The sequence below is a fragment of the Glycine soja genome, chromosome 11 (assembly GCF_004193775.1).
Source record: "Glycine soja cultivar W05 chromosome 11, ASM419377v2, whole genome shotgun sequence".
Lineage (NCBI taxonomy): Eukaryota > Viridiplantae > Streptophyta > Magnoliopsida > Fabales > Fabaceae > Glycine > Glycine soja.
In genome coordinates, this window is record NC_041012.1 from 42,502,397 (window position 1) to 42,523,662 (window position 21,266).

Below are 21,266 nucleotides of genomic sequence, written 5' to 3' on the forward strand. Positions count from 1 at the left end.
ATATTAAATTATCATTTGCAATAAGTACGACAAAAGGATTAAAAGATTACCTTATACATATCCTGGATAAGGGAAACATAACTGATGAGCAAGAAAAAGATATGACAAACCATTTTACTTTTTACTTTTTTCCGTGGCGTAAAAATCATCACTTGAAGTAATTCATGGCTGCCCTTTTGCTTCAAGGGCGTATATTTACTAGGTTAACTTTTGCAAGATTACAAATCATGTACATGACAAATTTGTTAATTTTAATAATAATAATCTTAATTAGATACATATTAATAATATTTAATGATTGATCGATAAAGTAAAAAGTTAATTTTTACACCGATAAAGTCATTAGTATAATAGCATTCTTAATATGTGTATGCATGCACATTAATAAGACCCAATTAAGTTCTGAGAATAAGTTTCAGAGGCACCTTTCTTTTTTTTACGGTTCAGATGCATCTTTTATTTTTCTCATGATTGCAGCACTGGTTGCTAGCTTGTTGCTTTGTTTATTTTCTATGGTTCAATTTTCACCATTCAATTTTTTATGTGTTCAAAATAAATTAAAACATTAACATAAGCTGAGTATATAAGTGGTCCTCTACGAAGAAAAAAATAAATAAAATAAAAGTGGTCCTCTTACAATAAAGAGCAAAGTTTGAGCATTTAAGTACTTGCTGAGGGAATCTTATAGTTAGTAATTAGTAATTAGTAATTAGTTCACGTAATTGTGTTGGAAAATCCTGGCCAATTAAAGAGAAAAAGGAAAAATTAAAATAGGTTGGAGCTAGATGTGTTTAATAAGTTAGAGATGAAATTCAGATATTAGCAAACTTCTATGTTATTCAAATTCTAAACGTAAGATAAGATATTATGGTGTCCTATATACTTGTGGTTGTCTAATAATGGCATGGTATGCAACTTGCTTGTATATTACAAAAGCAGACAAAACTTGGAAAGCAACTTCTTCAAGAAATGCATGATTCCATAAATAAATCCAATGAATTGACAAATTCATATCGGAATCGATGGTTGTGGGGACTGGTTCTCTTCCACATATGAAAAACCATGTTAAACAAATTTATAAATTATAACTGATTATCAAAGTGTCAATGTCTGATGAGAAAATCAGAATTTAAAGTATGGAAAACGAATTATTAAAGTATTCTTTTGGTACAAGTATTGTGCGGTAAAAAGGAAGTTTATTAGGAAAATTATCATATCATTTGCCTCAATTCTTGAAATATAGTTTATATATTTGTTGGATCATTTTATTAAGTGACAGTTGATTTTATGTTGAAATGTAACAAAATTGATACATTGGATTGGACTCATCTTTAAACTCAATTTTAGATGTTTTAATTTTAATTAAAAAATTGAGCAGAACAATTTATATATATAAAGTTTTGATACGATGAATGTTTTAGATGTATTATTATTAAAAAAATTGACCTTTTTATTTAAATATGATTTAATTAGTAATATAATATTAAATTAAAAAAGATATATTTTTTTATTGAAGGCAATTCTCCTCCAATCTGATAGGATATTATAGGTGATATTTAAAATTCAAACTCAACTCAAGACAATATATAATAAAATTGAAACAATTATAAATCAATTGATACACACCATTAGTAGTAAGCAATTGCGCTGCTTACATAATTCAAAACAAATGACGGTGATGTGCAACGCCCTTCCCATGAATTATATTCTTTAAGTTATTAAGTAAAATCAAATTTAATCAATGACTAACTTGCCTAGAATTGATTTTATCGTTTAATTTTTGTACACAAAAGGGCTGGTTTCTTTAAAAAATGTTATTTTCAGCTGAAGTTAGTGGAAGAAATTCGGGTGTCAATTGTGTCATCAATTTGTTGTATTTTCTCATTGTGTTTAGGCTGTTAATGAGTGATGTTTTGAAGAAAAGGATCGAAAGACAACGAAACTATTCTGCATAAGGAAGCAACAAAATTGACGATAAGTTTTACCAAATGAGAAAATTACTCTCTATAATTCTAACAATGTCACACTTAAATTGGAAACCAGCAGATAACGGGTTAAAAATATGGGACCATCACTTTGTATAGTGTATACAGATCTTGATGATTGATTATGTTTGGAAAATACAGCTGAAATAATTTTACATGCATGCTAGGTTGCTAACAAGTTTGAAAGAAAACTCATTTTACTTCGAACGATGTAACAAAATGAAAAGAAAAATATAAATATCGGAGTTTCTTTGGAGTGGGTGTAAGTGTTAGTTTTTAAATACATTTTTAAAAATAAAATATGTTTGGCTCATGTGGAGTTTAATTAGACACGGTCTTGAAATTATTTAAGCTCAATTTAAAAAGTCATCAAATTTTAGTTTTTAATTACAAAAATGAATTACTCATACTCTCAAGGTACATTTCAATCACTTAAAAAATCTACATATTATCATTATCATAATGTACTATCCAATCAAAGTCATCACTATTGTTATTACTTTAATTTGTATAATCACTATTACAATTGTTTATTAACATAAGTTATTATTAATTTATTATCATGAGTGTTGTTATTGTTGTTCTTATTATCTTACCCTTGACATTATTCATCACAACTTAAAATAGAAATAGGTGAAGATAGGTTACACTTTGACATGTTTAAGCTTGAACTTCATTAAAGTGATAAGGTCTAAGTTTAACTTATTTAATAATATGTTCGTTTCTCGATTCCCAACCTTCAAACCAGCGTTCAAGCAAAAGCAAGGGGGTAGTTGCTTCACACAAAACATTGCTTTGGAATGTTTGCAACGAGATACAACACCTACACAAAAATGATATTGTTCACAAAAAAAATTTCACGCTCCCTTTTTCATCTTCCTTTCATCTTCCAACTTCATGGTTTTTTTTTTTTATTGTAATTTTAGTCTCTTTATAATTTTTAATTCTCAATTTTGACCCTTCTTTTAATTTTTGTAATTTCAATTTTTCTATTGTAATTTTAATTTTTCTATTTAAAAAATCACAATTTTGATCCAATCATAAAACTTTTTTTTTAATTGAACCACAGATCTAATATATTTATTTAAATACCATAAAAATAATTTAACTAATTAAAATTATGAAAAAAAAACAAAAACTGCAAAATTGCAGAAAAATAATAAGATGACCAAAATTACAATTTGACCTTATTTTTTAGTTACATTCCTATTTTACCCTTCCCTTTACACCCCACCCCCACTCTCTTGTTCCTCAACTCACCACATACCCCCAATTGCTGCTATCATCATTAAGTTATTAGGAAAATTTAGAAAAAAAATTATTTTGCATTTGCTTGAACTATAAAAAATGGGATATTGAAATAAATAGAAATTAAATTTCATACAAATAGTACAATCTATATAAGAAAATATTTTGATAAAAATAATAGACTAAAATGTAATTTTTGTCTCCCTATTTTTTAAAATCTGTGATTTTAGTCCTCTTATTTTTTAATCGAGATAATTTATTTCTCACTTTTGAAAAATCCATAATATTAGTCTTTTTATTTTTTAATTAAGACATTTCATTCTCACTTTTTTAAAAATATACAATTTTAGACTTCTTTTTCAATTTTAGACTTGACTATGCATTTTTTTAATAAAATAAGTTTGTTAGAAATTAAATCATTTTTAAAAACACATTTGTCATGTGAAAAAATAGATAAACATGTGTTAGTTAACGTTTACAGAGTACATAATTCCATTTGAAATTAGTCACAATGACTAAAATTAATAATTTTTTAAAAGTGAGAGATAAAATGTCTCAACTAAAAAATAGAAAATTAAAATTACAAACTTTTAAAAACTCAAAAAATGAAATGTCTTAATTAAAAAATAAGAAGATTAAAATCCCAAATTTAAAAATATAAAAGAATAAAAGTTACATTTTAACCAAAATAATATTGATAAGATCAAACATTCAGTCGAATCAATTCTTATAAAAAATTAATTGGTCGGGTGGTTTCATTATTTTGTATGCATATCAATTCTTTTCATAACTTTTTTGAACAAATTTAAAAATATGAAATATCTTTACATTTTTTAATATTTGAATTGTAATATTTACATTTTTTAAATAGAATAAATTTTATATTAATCTTGAAATAAATTTAAGTTTTTTTTAAGAAAAACAAATTTAAGTTTTAGTAAATTAGTTTGATACTATTGATTTTGACTTCCCCTAAATTGAAAGTATGGAAAGAAATACTAAAAATACAATTCAATGCCTTGTTAGAAGTATTAAAGATTAATTTTTTGCTGAAAGTATTAAAAAATATTAAAGATTGATTCTTTTTTAAATTCATATAATACATAAAGAATATTATTAATTACCGATAATACTAGTTTTTTTTATAAAAAAAAAACCAGCAACCGATAATACTAGTAATTACCAAAAGATGTTTTTTAAAAACTAAAATTTATTAAATTCAGTTTATGATCGACTATATTGAAAAATTATGATTAAATGAAGGCTAAAAACTTTAGTCAATTTGAACCTAATTCTGACATAATCATTTTAGTCACCGTCAAAAAATAATATAATCAATTAAAATATATAAAAAATATAGACTTTAGACTAAAATTATGGATTAAACAACATAAAAGGATCAAAGTTGTATTTTATTCTTAAATGAATTAACTTAAATATATATATTATGAAACTTTAATTAACAATTTAACATTTTTAAAACTTAGAAAAGTAAAAATAAAATTGGCTGGTTATATTAAAATAAGATCAAGATATAGAATTTATCTAAAATACACATAACAACTTCTCCTATGTTTTGCATTTCATTGGTACACATACAAGCCAAAATGTTTTGCACAACACACCAAATAAATTCATCCTAAAGAAAAAATTTAATTTAAATATATATTATTTTCATAAATTATTTTAACTTTTACATCAATTTAGTAAAAAAAAATTATTTTATTTAACATAATATTATATTTAATTTATGTTGATATCATTTATCTTAAAATCTATATTATATATTATTTAACAATAATTATATATTCTAGACTTATAATATTATGATTAATATGTTGAATCTACAAGTCAATTTGGATTAATTTTTGTCTTAATTATTATTGAGTGGTTACTATGTTGAGTTTAAATTCATAAATTTGATCATATAAATATTTGGGATTGACATAGTTAAATCTCTCCTCAATTCTCTGAAAAAAGTCCATTACAAATTTTTACATTTTTTAAAGGGTAAATAATCATTTTTGTTTTTAATTGTGTAGAGCACCGATAAATTCATCTCTAAAATATGGAAATTCAAATCTTAGTTTCGAAAGTGAAAAAAATGGGACAAATTCATTCATCCGTATTGTGTCTATCACCGTTAATGAAAGAACATACATGACACATTCATGAATGAATTTGTCAATACTCTATACGTCTAGAGACGAAAATGTCTATTTATAAAAATATAATTTAATCTTCATATTCTCCTTTTTTAATTGTACCACACATAAATAAGCACTTGAAAAAAAATAGGAAATCAAACATAACTTAGAACAAATATAATAATAAGCATAATATTGATTAATAAGTATAATTTATATGTTGCTTTGGAATTTTTATTATGACAACATTAGACATTGATAAAATCAAGTTGAGTTTCATTTTTTTTTGTAAAGATTAACGTAATGATTGTGCATAATATGATATTTTGGATAAGGTATTATCACGTTAGAAAATTAAGAATAATAGACCAATTATGTTTATTAATCAATATTATGCATACTATTATGTTTGCTTTAACTTATATCTGCTTTTTTATTTTTTTAGTGTTTATTGTAACGTTAAGCTTGTAACGATTAAAAAAGGAAAAATAAAGATTAAAATATATTATAGATAAATAGTCATTTTGATTCCTCTAGTGCATTAATAAATTCGTCTCTAAATATGCCACGTAGACGTTAACAAGATGAATATATTTATTACAGTTTTTTTTTTTTTTACTATTTACTTTTTTTAAAAAAATATTTTACCCTGGCGTAAATATTCCATTAATGTTTCTAGTATGAGATTGCTACTTTTCAGAACCAGCAGCAGTAATAAATATAAAAAAATTACATATAAATACCACTTGAATATTTTGATCCCAGATTTCTTCCAGGTGTCAGATTTCAGAAAACGCAGATTTTCTCTGCTAAAAACCCTACTGGGTCAATTAGAACAAAGAAAAAAAAACTTGATTCATCCCCTGTTTCGAAGAAAGGGGGGATTTTTCTAGGGACCCAGTTTTCGTTTCAGTGCCGCAACACAATCGAGTTTCTGTTGGCTTTTCTAAATGCATGAGTTCGATTTGATTTTCCCCTGCTCCTGCCACTCCGTTTTTTGTTTCTGTTCAAACACTCACTGATAGAAAAAAAGATTCGAGAATTGGTTTTGTTTTCATTGGTGAGTTGGAAGTGAGAGTGGCATTGCTGAAGTGTAATTCCATTGAAATGAGGGAAATTTTAATGAGAGGGCAATGAAAGGGGCGTCTGAGATTTTAGAGATAATAAGATGAGTGGTGGATCATTGGGTATTCGTTCTGGGAGTTATGGGTCTTTGGAGAAGCAGCAGCAGCAGCTACAGAACAATGGTGTGTCGCTTATTCAATCAGCACGCAAACCCACCAAGACGCTGAAGGAGAAAGACAGGTTCTTCCTTTGGATCTTCAAGTTTGCTGGCAGAAAGAAGGTCGGAATGCTCTGTCTCTTTACCATCTCCGCTGCTGTTTTCATCTGGGTTTTGTACGTTGGAAAAGGTTCCTCAATTTCTCACACTTTCTCTTTATTATTCAATATATCTAAACTTTTTAGTTTTAATAATTAATGTGATGTGATTGTGGTGCTGGCTGGTGTGGTGGATTCTGTTACTTTACTATCATGTTGCATTGGAAGCATCAAACGTAGGTTCGAATTTGATTTATTGGTTATAGGAATCAATGCATGCCACGTGTTTTGCTGAAGGTGGAGGAAGAAAGCATGTTTTGTGATTCACATGATTTCGGCTTTGATATAAAATTTGGCTTGCTTTCAGATGAAGATTCACAGGAGGGGAACAGTGTTCATAACATTAGTGTTAATGGAAATATGTCTATAGGTGTTTCTCCATCTTTGATCGCTGGTGCAAATATCAAGGGCTTCACTACAATTTCAGTTCTACCTCCTCCTCCCCCGAGCTATTTTCTGGGTTACACTCTTCCTTCTGGTCATCCCTGTAATACTTTCACACTTCCTCCTCCACCGGCAGATAAAAAGCGAACTGGGCCACGACGTAAGATCTTGTTTTACTCTATTGTTTCTGCACATATCTTATGTTAGGTAATTTTATAAGGTATTTTCAATAGTGTCCCTCTTCCCTGCAGATATTAGTAAGTTTCTTGAGCTAGGGTAGTTTATGAGGATATGGAAGGCAGGTGAATATTTTAGGTTGCTTAACATTAGTGGTATGATCCTGAACATTTTGGCTTGTTTGTGTTTCAGCATGCCCAGTATGTTACCTTCCCGTGGATGAAGCCATTGCACTTATGCCAAAGTTTCCGTCACCTTCTCCAGTACTTAAGAACTTAGCATTTATCTATGAGGAAACTCTTAGCAGGGATGGTGAATTTGGTGGTTCGGACTTTGGTGGATATCCTACTTTGAGGCAGAGAAATGAATCTTTTGATATACGAGAGTCAATGAGTGTGCACTGTGGGTATGTTTCGTGTTTTGTTGGATGTTTCCCTTCTGTATATCTATGAGTACTGAAGAAGGCTGTTTGTGGTTATAATTTGTTTGTTTCAGTAATAAAGGGTATTTCTCCTATCCTTTTACTCACATCTGTCCATTCTGCATCTACAATGATGCATGTGTACATCATTCAGATTTGTTAGAGGAACTAAACCTGGCCGCAACACAGGATTTGACATGGATGAAGATGACCTCCTTGAAATGGAGCAGTGTCACGGCGTAGTTGTTGCATCAGCCATATTTGGTTTGTATTATGTGGTTTTTGCTTTCATTTAGATGTTTAATCTGGCATGTTGCTAATGAATTATATCTGTTGTTCAGGAAATTTTGACGAGATAAACGAGCCAACAAATATAAGTGATTATTCAAAGGAGACAGTATGCTTCCTTATGTTTGTAGATGAAGAAACAGAGAAATATTTGAGGATTTCTGGCAGGCTGGGGACCAGAAAGAAGATTGGTTTGTGGAGAATTATTGTTGCTCATAATCTTCCTTATACAGATCCAAGACGCACAGGGAAGGTGAGAATTATATGCCAGCTAGCACCATCAAGAAATTAGCATAGTTGTTGTTAGTCATATACTCATTTGTTTACGATCTGATTTAAATAATTGCTCTTTTCTTTATGATCTGATTATTGCTTTTCTTTTCATTCAAATATAATTTTTCCTTTTGGTTTAAAATAACAAAAATATCTCAGTCAGACACTGTTGTATTTTCTTGTTCATAAAATAGTACTTTTATGTACTTGTAACTTAAGCTATCTTTTCTGCAGATTCCAAAGCTTCTGTTGCATAGAATGGTTCCAAATGCCCACTATTCTATATGGCTTGATGGAAAGCTTGAGCTTGTTGTTGATCCATATCAAATCCTTGAAAGGTATATTTCAGTATTGCTCTTTAATACAATATACTGATTCATTTTACATGTGAAAGTTGTGTAGATCACATTTCAGTCCTACATCTGTACATCGTCTGATATGAGATTCATCTTTCTAATTCTTCTCGTGATAGATACAGTATACTGCATGTGAAGAATTGACTCAATGATTTTATTTCCACCTTAATGGTACTGCTTACAACTACAGATGCACTAGGAGTTGTGAAGCTTGATATATGCCAGTAGTATGTTTATTGGTTTTACCAAGAATGGTTATTTGTGAATTTTTTATTCAGTGTCACAATTGCACGATATTGTCCTGTGTAGTTTTTGCTCTTAACATATCTTTCTGGTTCTTTGTGTCATAACATGCCATTGAAAATTTTGGAAGTTCGACTATGTGATTTCCTTCCCACACATGATGGCATCTTACTCTTTCTAGACCATCAAAGGCGACTATATTTGTCTTTAATTGAGATGTTGTGGTGAATGCCAGTATAGTTTTAATGAAGAAAACTTATAACTGGTCTTACAATAGAGAGTTTATTGCATTTAATATGGTTGCTAAAATTCAAGATGTGGAACTGCCTCTATTGCCTATTTCAGTGGATTAAATACCAGTAGGTAGTCTTTAAAGAGCATAGCAATGAAAAGTGAGGATAACTTAAATCTGAAATTTAATAAACCCTATTCTGGTCCTGGTTCAAATTTATCCTCCATAAAGGAACAGTAGCTCTATTGAGCTCCTAATAAATCATGTTTGAGTCATTTACTGTCTTCCTTAACTTCCAGGTCCTAAGATACCATTTAGATTGCTATATCTAGAAATTCCCATCTGGACTAACAAAGCTATGCTCACACAGAGTGCAAGCCTAAGACATGCTGTGTAAATCAAAACATTGCCGTGTATAAGATTAGATCAGAGATCTTCATCTTAGCTTGCTCTTATTATGAATTAAGATAATAAATTGTCTCCATGCAACATAGGCATTTCTTCAAAATCCAAATTGCTATTTCATCAGCATTAGTACTCATCAGGAGCTAGCATAAACAGAGTTCAGTTATCACCTTGTAGAGCTTACCACTAGGACATTTTTTTTATAGGATTATAGCTTCATTGTTTTTGGTTTGAAGTACTAGAATCTTGGCAATTGCCTACTTTAGTGTATGAAACTATTATTTGGATACTAAAATTTAATGATTAGCAGCTTCTTCTGTCCACTGCTCTATATGTTGGTTTTACCATTTCCTCTTCTGATCTTTCTCTTCCTCCTGCTCTATGTCAAGTCTTGTTTTCCATCTTGGTTGGGTGGCTATCGACCATTTATAATGTATCTTGCATGAAAATCAAGGTTGAGTTTTTATTGGATTTTCATATATGCCTTTTGGGGTATATCCCTGAATATTATTTATTAAGCGACACATAATCATACCTATGCTGACTTTGTACTAGGTTTATGTGAGATTTTCTTGATAGAATACATGTGTTGGCACATTAATTGTTCTCATCCTTATTTAGGTTTTTGTGGAGGAAGAATGCAACTTTTGCAATATCTAAACATTATAGACGCTTTGATGTATTTGTTGAGGCCGAAGCAAATAAAGCTGCTGGAAAGTATGAGAATGCCTCTATTGACTTTCAGATTGAGTTTTACAAGAATGAAGGACTGACTCCATATACAGAGGCCAAACTTCCTCTTATAAGTGGTAAGCTAAACTTCATGTTTCCTTGTTGGATGAGATGCAACTGGTTCTGGTTCATTTCATTTCTCAACCTTGATGGCTAATTTGCAGATGTTCCTGAAGGATGTGTAATAGTACGAGAGCATGTTCCCATTAGTGATCTTTTTACATGTCTTTGGTTCAATGAAGTTGACCGATTCACTTCTAGGGACCAGATTAGTTTCTCAACTGTCAGGGACAAACTTTTGTCCAGGGTGGATTTTCATTTTCTCATGTTCTTGGATTGTGAAAGACGCAACTTTGTAGTTCAGGTAAATGTTTTATTTCGTTCGTGTAAAATGATCTCAGACCAGAGGCTTCTTGTAATACAATATGATTGATCTATAATATATATATATATATATATATATATATATATATATATATATATATATATATATATATATATATATAATTTTTATGCTATCGGTAGAACTTTTTTTACATTTTTACATTGTCAACCAATCAGAAAATATAGTATGACTTTTGAAGTTGTTACTGTGAAAGTCAACAAATTTATGACACAATAATTTCTGATTAAATGATAGTATAAAATCTCCTTATACAGTGGACATATCAACTCTTTATACAACATATATTGTATCAACTCTTTACTCAACTAAAATTGGAAGGACTTCAAATTCTAGGTGCTGTTAGTGTAATAATATTTTATACTACCTATCAATCAGAAATCATTGTTGATATGACTCTTAAGATAATTATTTTAATAGTCAACAAATTTATTATATATGACATTTTGTGATTTCATGGTCATGCACACCTTAATTGTAATGTAAATATTTTTTGGTTGCATACAGAAATACCATAGGGATATATTGGAGCGCCTGGTTGCTCCAGTGGCTATTGCTCTCAGTCCTCCTCCTCCTCTAGAAACTTTGCCGGAAAAGGTTGCTAGGAGAGGCCCTGGAAGGCGTGGAAGAGATCGGAGACCAGGCTCTAGGCGCCACCGTAAAGTCGTGGCCGGAGGCAGGGACATAAACATGGAAGCAAATTATACAGTTTTGTTTGTGTGATTATATGATTGATCATTTTGGTTTTGGCATTCCACCTACACAAATCATTTTCATAGCACAGCCCCGGAGGGAAGATGAGTGTTGTATCGGTTCCGCATAGACGCCCCTCATTCTTTTTACTTTGTGCAATTCGTTCATCGTTATTCTTTTTTGTTGTATATAGAGTTAAAAAATCCTCAATAATTATCATGATATCAGGGTTGTCACTTGCGACCAAATTCCTCACATGTGGTAACCCACTCTGTTGCTCCATTACTATAGGATAAAGTGTAGTCGCTCTCACTTGTACTCCATGAAAAATATATTCACGACCCACTCTTACTCTTCAATAAAAAAAAGTTTCTCAACGCACCATTGTTTCCCCCTTGGTTCCTCTATTGAACCTGACATTGAAATCAATTTTAGTAAACTTGTCATTAGCTACTCCCTAATTAAGGAAATAAAATGAAAATGTATTTTGAGTCTCATTGAGCTTAGTGTCTAATCCCAACCATATATTGATAATCTTTTTAATTATTTATTCTTGTTAATTTTCTTTTCCAGCTATCTCAAATGACTCTCTTGGCTTCAAAAATGTCCAAAATTATTGTCTTTGTCATCTATTAGTAACATTGATGAATATTTGTCTTTTGAGTTCAGCTGAAAATTGATATAACGATTTTTTTTATAAAAAAAATTATGAAATCTTGCACATAAATGTTTGTATTACCTTCAATGAAAAGAGAAGGAATTATGTGTGGTTTTCCTTTAGACTGTTTTAAACTTATTTTGAATAGAAAATTCAATTTTGTGATATGTTTGACTACTTTCCAAAATATATTTACACGTTTTTTTACAGCATGTACATTTACACGCTAAAATTTGCAAAGTTAATCTATCTAAAGTTGTATTATTTCTATTTAAGTTTAATTGTACTTTTTAATTTTTGTCATATTTTATCTTCAACTTTTAAGAAACTGTGAATTTTATTTTTAGTCATTTTTTATTAATAAACACAAAAATTAGAGATAAAATTTGTCAAAAAAAAATTAGAATAAAAATAAAAATTATAATAGAAATAAAATAAAAGAAAAAAAATTACAAATTTCTTAAAAAATGAAAGTAAAATAAGTCAAAACAATTTATTGAAAAAATAAAATATATTTCATAAAATTGAGGATAAAACATACACTTAAGTCTTCTATTTATTTGATGTGGCATGCCATTTATAAGAATACGTGTTATCCTGGCAAGAGAACGGAATGAGAGAGGGGTCCCACGGGATCCTTATCTTAGCATGACCCTCACTTGCGTTAAAGTTATGGAATCTTGAGCCCTAAATAAATAGGGGATAAACAATCATTGCCCGAATGTATAATATAATTTGCTGATAGATGTATTATAGAAACATCAAAATATAAAATTTAATCATTTAAAAGGTAAAAAGTGTGATCAATATATTTGATTGTCAATGAAATAACTTACGTAACACAAATAGATGAATTTGTCATTGAAATGATTGTCAATTTAATCATCTTTAATTTTCAACGAACATATTTGTTATATGATGTTTTCGTCTTCCTATTCTCTAAATATGAATGGGTAAAAAATTACCTTTGTGTCTTTAGATGTGTAATAGAATTATATTGATGTTTAGGTTCAATAGAAGATAATCCAATAGAATTATATTGATGTTTAGGTTCAATAGAAGAATTAGTTACATTTTGGTCTTATAAGGGTAACTTAGATATTTTCTTCCATGTAGGCTATTTTCGTCCAATAAATATATAGTTTTAGTTAAAAAGAAAGAAGAAAATTTAGGATGGGTGGGTGCATCCAGAAGCAAAGCAAAGGCATGATGAGGTTATTAGGGTTTTAGAGATGATGAAATGAGAAGTCGAATGGCATCATCGTCATCGGCATTTCTGGTGATCTGCATCCTGCACTCGTTAATAGCAGTGACATGTGGGGGGCTGATGATGTTCTACATGAAGGAGGTCTACACCTTCGGCCACGGAGTGCAGGCCGCCACCAAGCTCTTGGGATCCACGCCGCACGACCAGCTTCTCATCAAGACCTCCGATTCCTTCTCCGGCTTGCTCCTTGTCGCAATTGGGTTCCTCCTCTTCATGGTCTCTTTTGTTAAAGATCGTGACTTTCAGGTCTTCTTCGCCAAGGGTTGCACGCTCCTCCACCTCTTCATGGCGATGTGGAGGGTCTACTTTGAACGCAAGGTTGAGGATCTCGCTTGGGATTGGCTCCGCCAGACTGTTGGCGATTTTCTCTTGGCCCTTTCGTGGGTTTTCTTCCTTGTTTACTCTTGGAGGGAGAAGTATGATTAGCTTCCCTCTTTCTTTTTTATTTTTTTATTTACGTTTCCAGCTTTGGATTTACCTTGTAAAAATCGGATCTCACCTGGCTTTCTTTCTTATCAAATCTGTGGTTAGAGATACGTTATAAACTTGTCAATTTTGCCTTCCCTGCTTCAATTACAGAAAATGGTCAATAATCTTACCAGATTATGCGTAAGTTTTTTTGCTGCAGTTCATTGTGATTTGAGATATTAATCTTCCAAAATCAAACTTTTCTAATTCCTGTGGGGTGTGGACTTGAGACAGTTTTCTCTTAATTTTCAGCTGATGTTCAGCAGAGTGACATTGAGTGCTGTAGCCAGTGTGTCGAGTTTGAGGATTGTTATAAACTGGGAAAATGATCCGAAGGTGTGCGACTGTGCATGTTAGTGAAGTTGTTGTGTTTGTAGGTTGGGGTGAACAACAGTGGGATGTTTTATTGGTTTGTTAAGATTAAAGAGTTTGGGATCACAGAAATCAGAAACTAATGGTGCATCTGTCAAATCAGTGTATTGTTTTCATTTAATTTTGAGGATCCTCTTTTCATATCAATGCTTAGAATTTACAAACTCTGCGGACTTAGCTGATGCAGCAATTGTAAAGAGCAGTTGACGCGTATATCTGAATGAAGCCATTTGAGTATGTATGTTGAGAAATTTCATTCGGATTGATGAAGTGTTTTGCTGGTACCGCTGATGAAACCAAGTCCGAAGACAGCATAGAGTAGAGTGACAATTATTGCATAGATTTGTGTCTCTGATAATTGTCACCATGCTCCTTTATGCTTAAGTTCATGGTAGTACTGCTTGATTAATTGAGTGACCTTCGATTATGACACATCCTAAGTGAATTGTTTTTAACCTAATATGAATGTTATTGTTCTCTCACTCATCCCAACTCTCTCAACCTGAGTCCTTTTAATTTGTTGTCTTTCAATCTGTCAAGCTCTTCTTTGCTTTCTCTCAAATCCCAAAACCCTAAAACTTTGTTGCAAGGAGTGCCTCTCATTCTTTGTTCTTGAGTATTATGGTATCAATTTTTAATTCTCTCTGTTTTGCTGTTCCGGTTTTGCTCTCCTCTTTGACTTCTCTGCTATTTACTCTCTACTTTGACTTTTATATTCCTCTGTTTTGCTTCTGTGAAAATGTCAAGATAATCATCAAGTGGGTTTATTTAACATTGCTGTCATATGCTAGAAAGGCTATTGAGTATAACCTGGATCTTTCATCTGACCATGGCTATTGGTTAGATTGTTGATATGATGGAAGTTCATATAACATTAAATATTTAAATATAAACTTGGATTTGGGCACTCTGAATAGAAGACAACTTGATTCAAGTTGTAGAGGATGCTATTGGTTTTGTTGGTTTGCTCGTCTAGATGATGTGGGGTTCCTAATTTTGATATGAATTTGATGTAGTTGGAGAAGAAGATGCAATCCAGATGGAGATGATGAGAGAGTTGGGCTGCTTTCTTTTGGCGTTTTAGTTTTATGTGCTGTCAAAATCCAACATCTTTTATATTTGAAGTTGTTAATTTGCAACTTTACCTTAATTTGTGATTGTGACTTGAATATTGTAAACGATCACCTTATGCATTTTTCAAGGTAACTTTTCACATCTGCTTTTTTTTTTTTTATATGCATATATGTGTTTGGATGTAAATTTGTATTTTAGGTGGGATCTCACATGCATTTTCAAACCAAGTTTAATAAAATGTTAGTAGTGATTTAAAGGATATTTTTCACATCTGTTATTTTATATGCGTATATATGTTTTGAATGTAAATTTGTACTTTAGGTAAGATCACACAATCCGTGTTACTAGCACATAATTTGTGTCTTTCACGCTGCGTTCCCATGTAGGATGTTAATTATATTGTATTAAGAAAAAGCATCATACAATATTGCTAGCAGTCTTTCACAGTAGAATTTAGTCATTACATTTCAGTCTACGTTTAGAGGTGCTACAAATTGGGTAAATGCTCAATTAATGGAAAAATATTACTCAAATAGTATTCAGTCTTTGTTTATTCCAATATCTCTGCTACACAAGTACATACTTTTGCAACTTCATTTTGTCTATGGATAATACTATTAATAGATAAATTTTATACAACAATTTTTACAACTTATGAGAGAAAAAAGGATAAAAGTAATAAGAGGGGAAAATTATAAAATGTTATAAAATTCTTTTAGAAGTGTATCATTACTCTATGACTATTGACTTTTACCTAATTCAATGACTATTGTCCGAGACGTGATCAGTGCTACCTTTAACATTGCTAACACCAAAAGTTTCACCTAATGGGATCTACTGGTAACGTATTGTTTGGAATTAGGAGCGAAAGTATTTGTATCTTTACATGACTTCTATATACTTATGCTATTTGGCACTCCTCTACCTGTAACTCCAGGAGCCGAGGAGGCTACGAGCAACTCATATGGTGGAATTCCAGCACCACATCTATTTCTACGTGTTGTGTCTTTATTTCTCTTGTCAATCTCCTTTTCTATTCTCTTTATATCCATGGAAAACTCATAGAATGCCTTTATGATTTCAGGGTCGCCAGTCCAATCTGACAAGTCCTTCCTCTGCCCCATGTACTCTTCATCAGGCGAATGCTGAGAAAGTATGTTAACCACTGCTAGAAACTTGGTGGTTTCAAACATATTTGGCAAGCAAGACAGCAAGTATCCTTCTGGGTCCTCCAAAAATTCTTTGTACTCTAAATCATCCTCTTTGGGCAACAACTTCTTCATGTGTGGGGAACGCATTGGGACATACCCACCAAGAGGGTATTGCCCAAAATTCACAGCTGAATGCTGAACTGAAGCAACCCATATGAGTGTGGTGAGTATTGAAGTAAGATCACTAGGAGTGGAGAGTGTGGGCCACCAACTTGCATTTGCATGATCAGCGTGGCCAACATTGGTGACCTCACTATACCATGATTGAAGCTCACTATCAGATCGAACCATGATCCTATCACTGTAATAGTAGTTCACATAAGTCCTAACCAAGTTCTCCAAAGCAAACCATATAAGAAGTCCATCATTTGCATAAGGGTAGTCTTCAATCAGTAGTCTTAGTCCATGGGGATGTGTTGGATCAGGTTCTGCTAGTCCCCTGCATATTGATTAGAACAAGATAATGAGATCATAAATTCATAATTTTGTACGTTATTTAAAGAGAGAAGTGCACAAATAATTGTTTTCGTGTGATAGCTAGTTGCTGTGTCTCCACGATAATAATGACATGTATTATTGTATTCATGTATGAGTCTAAGTATACGAACCTTCTAATGAGATCAGCAGGAAGGGCTTCCATGTCAAAACGCCACCAATCTTTATAAGCAGCTGAGATAATCTCAGTGCTGTATTTGCCAGAAGAAAAATCAGTCTCAATGATGCCTCCTTCGTTGATGAGAGCCTCACGAGCCAATGCATTTATTTGCAACGTGTGTTTCAAATGAGGCTTTAGAAGTTTGAAAACCGGGTGCATTGCACTTAGTTGGCGATGAGCAGCTATGATGAATGGCTCCATGCATGCGTGGGTTCTCAACCTGTTCAACAAACATCAAATTCCATGTCAGGTAACTATAGTGAATATTGGATAATTGATAGTTAAAGGGTTTGGTTGAATTGCATACCAATGATGGACAAGTTGGTGAACACCAGCGTCATTGGAGCAAACATGGGCTTTGGCAATTTGCCACAACCAATGAGAGGTGGCATCCAATGGAGGGGTAAGGACCTGTTTCGATTCTGGAAGACTCAACTCGATGGCAATAGGCTTCAAAGTACCTAGTCTTGTCAAATACAAGATGGTGCGAGTTGCATAAGCTTTCCTATCTTCACGAGCATTGATGCCATTCAGAAATGGGAGATAGGCATCATGATAATCCAACATGAATAGCTTCTTTTCTGCCATTGCCTGCACAAATAGAAAATGTAAAACTTCAAACTCCCAACACACACAAAAAGAAAGGAATCTTTGTAGTTGTGACTGATGAAGTTGAGAATAACTGACAACTAATTAAATTGCTCAAATAATATAAAAAATGGAATTCATTGACTTATTTACCTGTTGTACAGGCATTCCATCCAAATGGCTTATTATGTGTTCTTCTTTTAGGGCAGACTTTTGGGCACCGTATATGGAAGGATCCAGATCACTGACGGGTGGGAAAGTCTATAAAAAATTTAAGAGTAAAATACAAATCAATACATGTACCAAAATAAAAGATAGAAATCAATATATGTATTTGCTAAATTTAATAAATTCAGAGCAAGATTTTAACGATGGAAGCAGAGATTGAAATCACGAATGAAACTTCCGAATCTTTATTTGATTTTAACAGGCTAATTTATGGTTGAACAGTGATGGACTTGTAATATTTAAACCAGACATAAGTACATAACCACTCTAGGATCTGACTAGTTGAGCTTGCTTAATCTCTTAGTATTGTTATATGTTTTATAATTACCTCAAGTCTTTTTATGCTTAGAGGGTTGATACCGGCCAATGCTTGACGCCCAAGTTCTTCATCTTTTATGCAACAACAATTCCCTGAAAATACAAGGAACATTTTTCTTGTTAGAATATTTTCATCATAAACTGTTTGGAATGAAGATAATTAGTTTGATATTGCTAGCTTAGGTATACGTACCACCATTGATAATACGCGGAGTATCGAATTTAAAATACTCTTCCACGTCATTTTGGATCTTGCTCATCATATTCATAGGTAGAGGCCATTTTGTTGTGGTTACGTTCTCGGGTTTCATTTTATCAACGTGCTTTCTCTTGTATATCTGTTGAACATCTGAAAGCTGCTTGAAATTTCCACACTTGGTGATACAAGTTCTTATGAAGGGAATCAAATTCCGGGTTGCCCCTTTTAACTTTTCCACATCAAGAGCTTCCTTTCTCACACCTTCAAAAGCTTCATCTCTTGGCACATAACTTTCCACGGATGAATTTATAGGGGACTCATACTTCTCGTCTGTCATGGTTTAAAAAGGAAACGTGAATATATGGTAAAGACTAGATATATAACCAACGAAATATAAATAGGCTTTTCATATTGTATATTGTATACCATTAAAAAGTATATGTACCTTTTTATAGTATAATTTGTTCTAAATATTTTTGTAAACTGTATATTTCCATTTTTAATTTGCCTTTACCAAACTTGAAAACCTTTTTAATAAAATTCATGTAAAGGATTTATTTTTTGTGTAATACTTTTCATACACAAAATTTGTATAATAAAACGAGTTTTATACTGTAACTAACTGAATCATAAATCACCATTTAATAATTATTTTTAAAATTAATAAATTTATCATATATAATATATTGTGATGGATAATTATGCTATAATGTTATAGTTATTGATGTGAAAAAGTATATGGAGGAGGGGTGAGAGTACACGTGTGTTAATATTAAATTTATCGTGAAATGAAACTCACCGGTTGTGGCATGAGGACGACCGGTTCTGCAGCGTCTGGGACATGGGTAGTCTCTGGTCCCTAATATTGGCCTCACATGTTCTTGTCCTTTGTCTGGATTTCCCAAGTCATTGTAGACATCATAGTCATACACTCTTTCACATCCCCTTCTCACTCCTTTTCCATTACCTCTAAGCTGCTTCAGTTCCTCTTTTCTTAGCTTTTTCAGACCCGCTGGTGTATGACATGGTAAGTATGCCTGCTTAATTACATCCATGCAAAATGTAATCAACTCAGTGCCAATTTTTACGTGACACGTTGGTAGTTTTCAAAAGTGTTGATAAAACTTGATTAAGTGACAGGTAAAAATTAGTTGAAACCATGAACACATTCTAGTTTGAGACCATACAATATAGTTTTTCATGCAATTAACAAACAAAATATCAATTACCTTGTTGCTAAAGAAAACTCTCTCCTCTGGATGAACCTTCTCAGGTTGAATCCAAGAATTGCAGGCAATATCCACAACACCTTCAATGGAAAAGCCTTCCAAAAAGATCTCTTTGTCGTATTTGTTTGTCACAGTAATAGCTACCGGGAACCCAAAATCTGAATCTATCTCAAATTCTACTTTGTATGTGGACCTCTCAGCCCCCACCTTATAGCATTTCAACCACTCCAATTCAACTGGGTTGCTCAGTTTTGGCTCCATCGTTCCTACAATTTTATAGGCCACTCAAATAAGTCATATACTAATAAATATCTGAAAACATAACAAAGTGCATACAAATTAACTAATATAAGGATATTATTGATGCAAAGAAGATAGGGCTTACTCGGGTCAATTTCGGTGCTAACTAGCTGCAACACAATTATTCCTCTTTCATGAAGAGCATTTTTGAAAGTACCAAAGTGTTGAAGCATCATGGCCATCATCTCCTTATGATCAGTAATATCACTATTCTTGATGGTTATAGTTCCCGTTATGGTCACACTCATCGGATTCAAGGCAAGGTCTCTCTTGGAAGACTCATCTAATTTGATAAATGGTGGTTGCGAATATGGGGCAGGTAGTTGCAACATCGTCTTCAGCTCCGAGAAAGTGGGAAGTATGGAAACTGTTTTCTGCCTCTTAATGCAGAAACGGTTAGGTTGTGAAGAACATCTTGAAACATCAGAACAAAATGCTTCCACCATACGTTGTCCCATAATTTCTTTTACCATAGCCATTCTGAAAGTGCTAAAATCTGAAGTATATGTTTTCTCCTGTATGTGTTCCTTTACTATATTACACAACAGTTAGGATAGTAGAATTGCGTGTGCTTTTGAGTTTTGATGATCTGGTAATATATTAAGAACCATATATATTTATAGCTGGAGAAACCCATAAACTGCCAACTGAATGCTGTAAACGAGTGGGAGATTTTTTACGTACAGAACTGTCCAAAAATGAAACCGTTGGAAACAATGTGAATCACGTTAAGAAGGAAAATAAGTGACTGTTCAATACAATGACATAATTAAATTGTTAATAAGTGGAAAAAAGGAGAGAGGAGATCTATTTTTTTATATCCATAATATTAGTGTTAAATATCTGACTAATTTTTTCTGTCAGTTAAACTTGACTTATTATCTTTAGTGAAATGTCTTTTTAAATTATATTTTCTTTTTCATTCACGAAACTTAAAGTTAATATCTTATTTAAAAGAATCAAGTTTAATGTCATCAAACTAATGATTTCTTGAGAGATAATTTCTATACATATACTAAATGTGCTTGATTTTTACCTAGTCCTTTTCTAGGTCTAAATGGCCTCTTTTTTTTCCTGAGTTTGGGATGTCTATGCTAGCCAGCATTAAGTTAGTAAGACATATATAGGCACGTTTAAAGCTAAACTAGTATGTTATTAACTATATTGATCTCTACACATATACCAAATGGCTTGCAAATATACTAATTAATTAATTTAATTAATATAGATATGTGTACATATAAAGACAAACCGTCGTTTAACAACTCTAATATTTAATCACTACTATAGAAATTCCATTTTACATCGGTTAAAAAGAATATTTTACAACTA

The 21,266-nt window shown here is 31.9% G+C and overlaps 3 protein-coding genes across 6 annotated transcripts; 2 read left to right on the forward strand and 1 right to left on the reverse strand.

Annotated features, from left to right (window-relative positions):
- Nucleotides 1-6,136: 6,136 nt before the first annotated feature.
- On the forward strand, nt 6,137-11,748 carry LOC114376856. The gene is made up of 9 exons (XM_028335154.1): nt 6,137-6,792; nt 7,068-7,304; nt 7,514-7,727; nt 7,897-8,006; nt 8,084-8,283; nt 8,538-8,641; nt 10,161-10,348; nt 10,436-10,635; nt 11,182-11,748. Exons 1-9 carry the CDS (start codon nt 6,549-6,551, stop codon nt 11,395-11,397), a joined length of 1,713 nt encoding a protein of 570 aa, XP_028190955.1. The 5' UTR covers nt 6,137-6,548; the 3' UTR covers nt 11,398-11,748.
- Nucleotides 11,749-13,173: 1,425 nt separating this feature from the next.
- LOC114376308 lies at nt 13,174-16,953 on the forward strand. Of its 3 annotated transcripts, XM_028334378.1 has the most exons (3): nt 13,174-13,708; nt 15,149-15,334; nt 16,291-16,953. In XM_028334378.1, exons 1-3 carry the CDS (start codon nt 13,266-13,268, stop codon nt 16,307-16,309), a joined length of 648 nt encoding a protein of 215 aa, XP_028190179.1. In that variant the 5' UTR covers nt 13,174-13,265; the 3' UTR covers nt 16,310-16,953. The 3 variants fall into 3 exon arrangements, with proteins under 3 accessions (XP_028190179.1, XP_028190180.1, XP_028190181.1); XM_028334379.1 differs by lacking the exon at nt 15,149-15,334 and having other exon boundaries at nt 13,177-13,708; XM_028334380.1 differs by lacking the exons at nt 15,149-15,334; nt 16,291-16,953 and adding an exon at nt 14,013-14,614 and having other exon boundaries at nt 13,177-13,708.
- LOC114376307 (lipoxygenase 3, chloroplastic-like) lies at nt 15,883-20,507 on the reverse strand. 2 transcript variants are annotated; one of them, XM_028334377.1, is made up of 9 exons: nt 20,020-20,507; nt 19,635-19,900; nt 19,205-19,442; nt 18,400-18,735; nt 18,217-18,299; nt 17,814-17,921; nt 17,380-17,663; nt 17,026-17,292; nt 15,883-16,856 (listed from the first exon to the last, which is right to left on the reverse strand). In XM_028334377.1, the coding sequence occupies exons 1-9, from the start codon at nt 20,411-20,413 to the stop codon at nt 16,100-16,102; spliced, it is 2,733 nt and encodes a 910-aa protein (XP_028190178.1). In that variant the 5' UTR covers nt 20,414-20,507; the 3' UTR covers nt 15,883-16,099. The 2 variants fall into 2 exon arrangements, with proteins under 2 accessions (XP_028190178.1, XP_028190177.1); XM_028334376.1 differs by having other exon boundaries at nt 19,205-19,445.
- Nucleotides 20,508-21,266: the final 759 nt, after the last annotated feature.

Coding starts and splice junctions, on each gene's coding strand:
- LOC114376856 (XM_028335154.1), top strand. CDS start 6,549: ATGAGTGGTGGATCATTGGGTATTCGTTCTGGGAGTTATGGGTCTTTG. Junction 6,793..7,067: donor GGTTTTGTACGTTGGAAAAG/GTTCCTCAATTT, acceptor GCTTGCTTTCAG/ATGAAGATTCACAGGAGGGG. Junction 8,642..10,160: donor CCATATCAAATCCTTGAAAG/GTATATTTCAGT, acceptor ATCCTTATTTAG/GTTTTTGTGGAGGAAGAATG.
- LOC114376308 (XM_028334378.1), top strand. CDS start 13,266: ATGAGAAGTCGAATGGCATCATCGTCATCGGCATTTCTGGTGATCTGC. Junction 13,709..15,148: donor GTTTACTCTTGGAGGGAGAA/GTATGATTAGCT, acceptor AATTTGATGTAG/TTGGAGAAGAAGATGCAATC.
- LOC114376307 (XM_028334376.1), bottom strand. CDS start 20,413: ATGGCTATGGTAAAAGAAATTATGGGACAACGTATGGTGGAAGCATTT. Junction 19,446..19,634: donor GAGTTTTCTTTAGCAACAAG/GTAATTGATATT, acceptor GATGTAATTAAG/CAGGCATACTTACCATGTCA. Junction 16,857..17,025: donor CCTGCTGATCTCATTAGAAG/GTTCGTATACTT, acceptor ATCAATATGCAG/GGGACTAGCAGAACCTGATC.